At 46.6% G+C, this 2,530-nt stretch overlaps 1 protein-coding gene across 1 annotated transcript; it reads left to right on the forward strand.

Annotated features, from left to right (window-relative positions):
• The first annotated feature begins 443 nt into the window (after positions 1-443).
• Positions 444-899, forward strand: LOC116145987. The gene has a single exon (XM_031431408.1). It carries the CDS (start codon positions 444-446, stop codon positions 897-899), a length of 456 nt encoding a protein of 151 aa, XP_031287268.1.
• The last annotated feature ends 1,631 nt before the right edge of the window (positions 900-2,530 follow it).

The following is a 2,530-nucleotide window of genomic DNA, read 5'->3' on the forward strand; positions in this document are numbered from 1 at the left end:
TAGCACCGCAGCAAGCCCTTATGAGACAATGTGAGACGATTCAACTACGAAAAAGTCTCAATCCCGTACTGCAACCAAGAGACCGCAGTCAACACCTTTAGGAAGGACTTGCTCCTAGATGAAGAACTATACAAAGAGCTCACCAAGTTTAACTATAGTACCATGGAAGAAGTGTTGGCTCGTGCTTGGGGTGGGAGGAAGATGAGGCTCATCGAGCCAAACAGAGAGCCCACGAGGATTGCTGCTCTCAGCGCCACGAAAAACGCCAGGACACAAGACCAGTAGAGCCCTACCCGGACAGGAGAGTTTTTGTTTAGGATAATAGGCGCTAGTTCGACCATCCTTCGACTCAGAACAACAAACACCGCACGCCACCCAAGTATAAGCTACCGGACTACAACCTTAATATCGAGCCACTAGAAGTAGTAGTGGTGATGAAGGAGATGGGGAACGTGGTCAGATGGCCAGCCAAGTTGAAATACCTGGGAGCGAAGCAAGACATCACCAAGTGGTGTGAATTTCACGGAGATCACCACCATAACACCATCAATTGCATTGCACTTCACCTCGAAGTCGCCGAGCTGCTGAAGAGAGGACACTTTCACGAGTTCTTAACGGACAAGGGTAAAAGCACATTGACCAACAAAGATCGCCAAGTTACTCTGTCACCAAAAGCCTTCCTGGTAGACGCAATGTGTGGGGTCATCTCGGGCGGATCGGAGGTCAGTGTAGTCAGCTACTCCTCAGCGAACTGCCATGCCCGAGTGGTAGCCAACCCACGATTCCAACACCCAAGACTGACACAACAAAGAGCAACAAACCTGACTATAGAATTCATGGACAATAAGGCGGCAACGCTACTGAATCCCTATCATGATGCGCTTGTAGTCACCCTCTAGATTGCCAGCATCATTGTCAAAAGAATCTTGATAGACCCCGACTCCTCCGCTAATATCATGTTCCTCAAAGCATTCAGGGTGATGGAGTTGGAGGAGTCTAGCATCAACTGTAGTCCAATGCTCCTCGTGGGATTCAGTTCGAAACAAAAATATACCCTGGGAGAAATTGCCCTACCAATCTATGCCAAAGGGATTAACCAGCAAACCACTTTCATGATATTAGACGTATCTTCTCCCTACAACATGATCCTCGGTTGGCCATGGATTCATAGCATGCGAGCCATCTCCTCGACCTTCCACCAGACGATCAAATTCCCCACCAAATAGGACATCAAAGAGATTAAGGAAGACTAGAAAGCTTCTAGAGATTGTTACCAAAACGCATTCAAACTGAACTGTGGCACCTTTTAACAACTACAAACACCTCCAACTGGACAGATATAGTCGAACCAATCAGCAATGGAGGAGTTAGACGAGGTCCAAATACACCTAGAGTTCCCAGACAGAAAGACACAAATAGGGGCTCGGCTCTCACCTGATATCTGTAGAAAGCTGATTGACTTCCTGGAGAAGAACCAAGATTGTTTTGCTTGGTCTCACTCCGATATGACCGAGATCGATCCCGAAGCCATAATGCATCGACTAAATGTTGACCCGGACGTCTCTCCCGTGAGACAAAAAAGAAGAAGATTCACCTCAGAGAGAAACAAGGCGATAAACGAGGAGGTGGAGAAACTATTCTGGAATGGCTCGGTTCGGGAGGTTCAATACCCAGATTGGTTTACGAACGTGGTGGTAGTGAAAAAGAAGAATGAAAAATGGAGAGTTTGCATCGACTTCACCGACCTGAACAAGGCTTGTCCAAAAGACTCCTTACCACTCCTCTACATAGACATGTTAGTGGATGCCACCACCGGACACAAACTGCTCAGCTTTATGGACGTCTTCTCAAAGTACAACCAGATACTAATACACCCAAACAACTAAGAGAAGACCGCCTTTATTACCGAGCGAGACATCTATTACTACAAAGTTATGTCGTTCAGCCTGAAGAATGCCAAGACCACCTACTAGCGACTAGTGAACAAAATGTTCTCCAACTTGTTGGGAGACTCCATGGAGGTCTACATCGACGACATGTTGGTAAAGTCACTGATCACTGAACAACACCTCAACCACCTTCGACAAGCCTTCGAAGTGCTACGAAAATACAACATGAAGCTAAATCCGACCAAATGCTCATTCAACGTATCCTCGGAGAAGTTCCTTGGATATATGGTGACATAGTGTGACATCGAAGCCAATCTAGACCAGATCGAGGCAGTCCTGTGAATCCCCTCTCCAACCAGCATAAAAGACGTACAATGCCTCACAAGAAGGATAGAAACCCTAAGAAGGTTCATCTCCAAGTCTGAGAAAAAATGTCATCTCTTCTTCACGACACTTAGGAAGTCAAAAAAGTTCGAATGGATGGAGGAATGCGAAGAAGCATTAACCCAACTAAAGCGGTACCTAAACATTGCCCCTACTATTCTCCAAGCCAAAGGCAGGTGAACGACTCTTCTCCTACCTAGCAGTATCGGAGTCAGCTACCTCAGAAGTCCTGATCTGAGAGGAAAAAGGGAGGCAAC

Source organism: Pistacia vera, unplaced genomic scaffold (assembly GCF_008641045.1).
Source record: "Pistacia vera cultivar Batoury unplaced genomic scaffold, PisVer_v2 Contig470, whole genome shotgun sequence".
In the NCBI taxonomy this organism is placed as follows: domain Eukaryota; kingdom Viridiplantae; phylum Streptophyta; class Magnoliopsida; order Sapindales; family Anacardiaceae; genus Pistacia; species Pistacia vera.

Bases quoted from the DNA above. Each gene is read 5' to 3' on its own strand.
- LOC116145987 (XM_031431408.1), top strand. From the start codon at position 444: ATGGGGAACGTGGTCAGATGGCCAGCCAAGTTGAAATACCTGGGAGCG.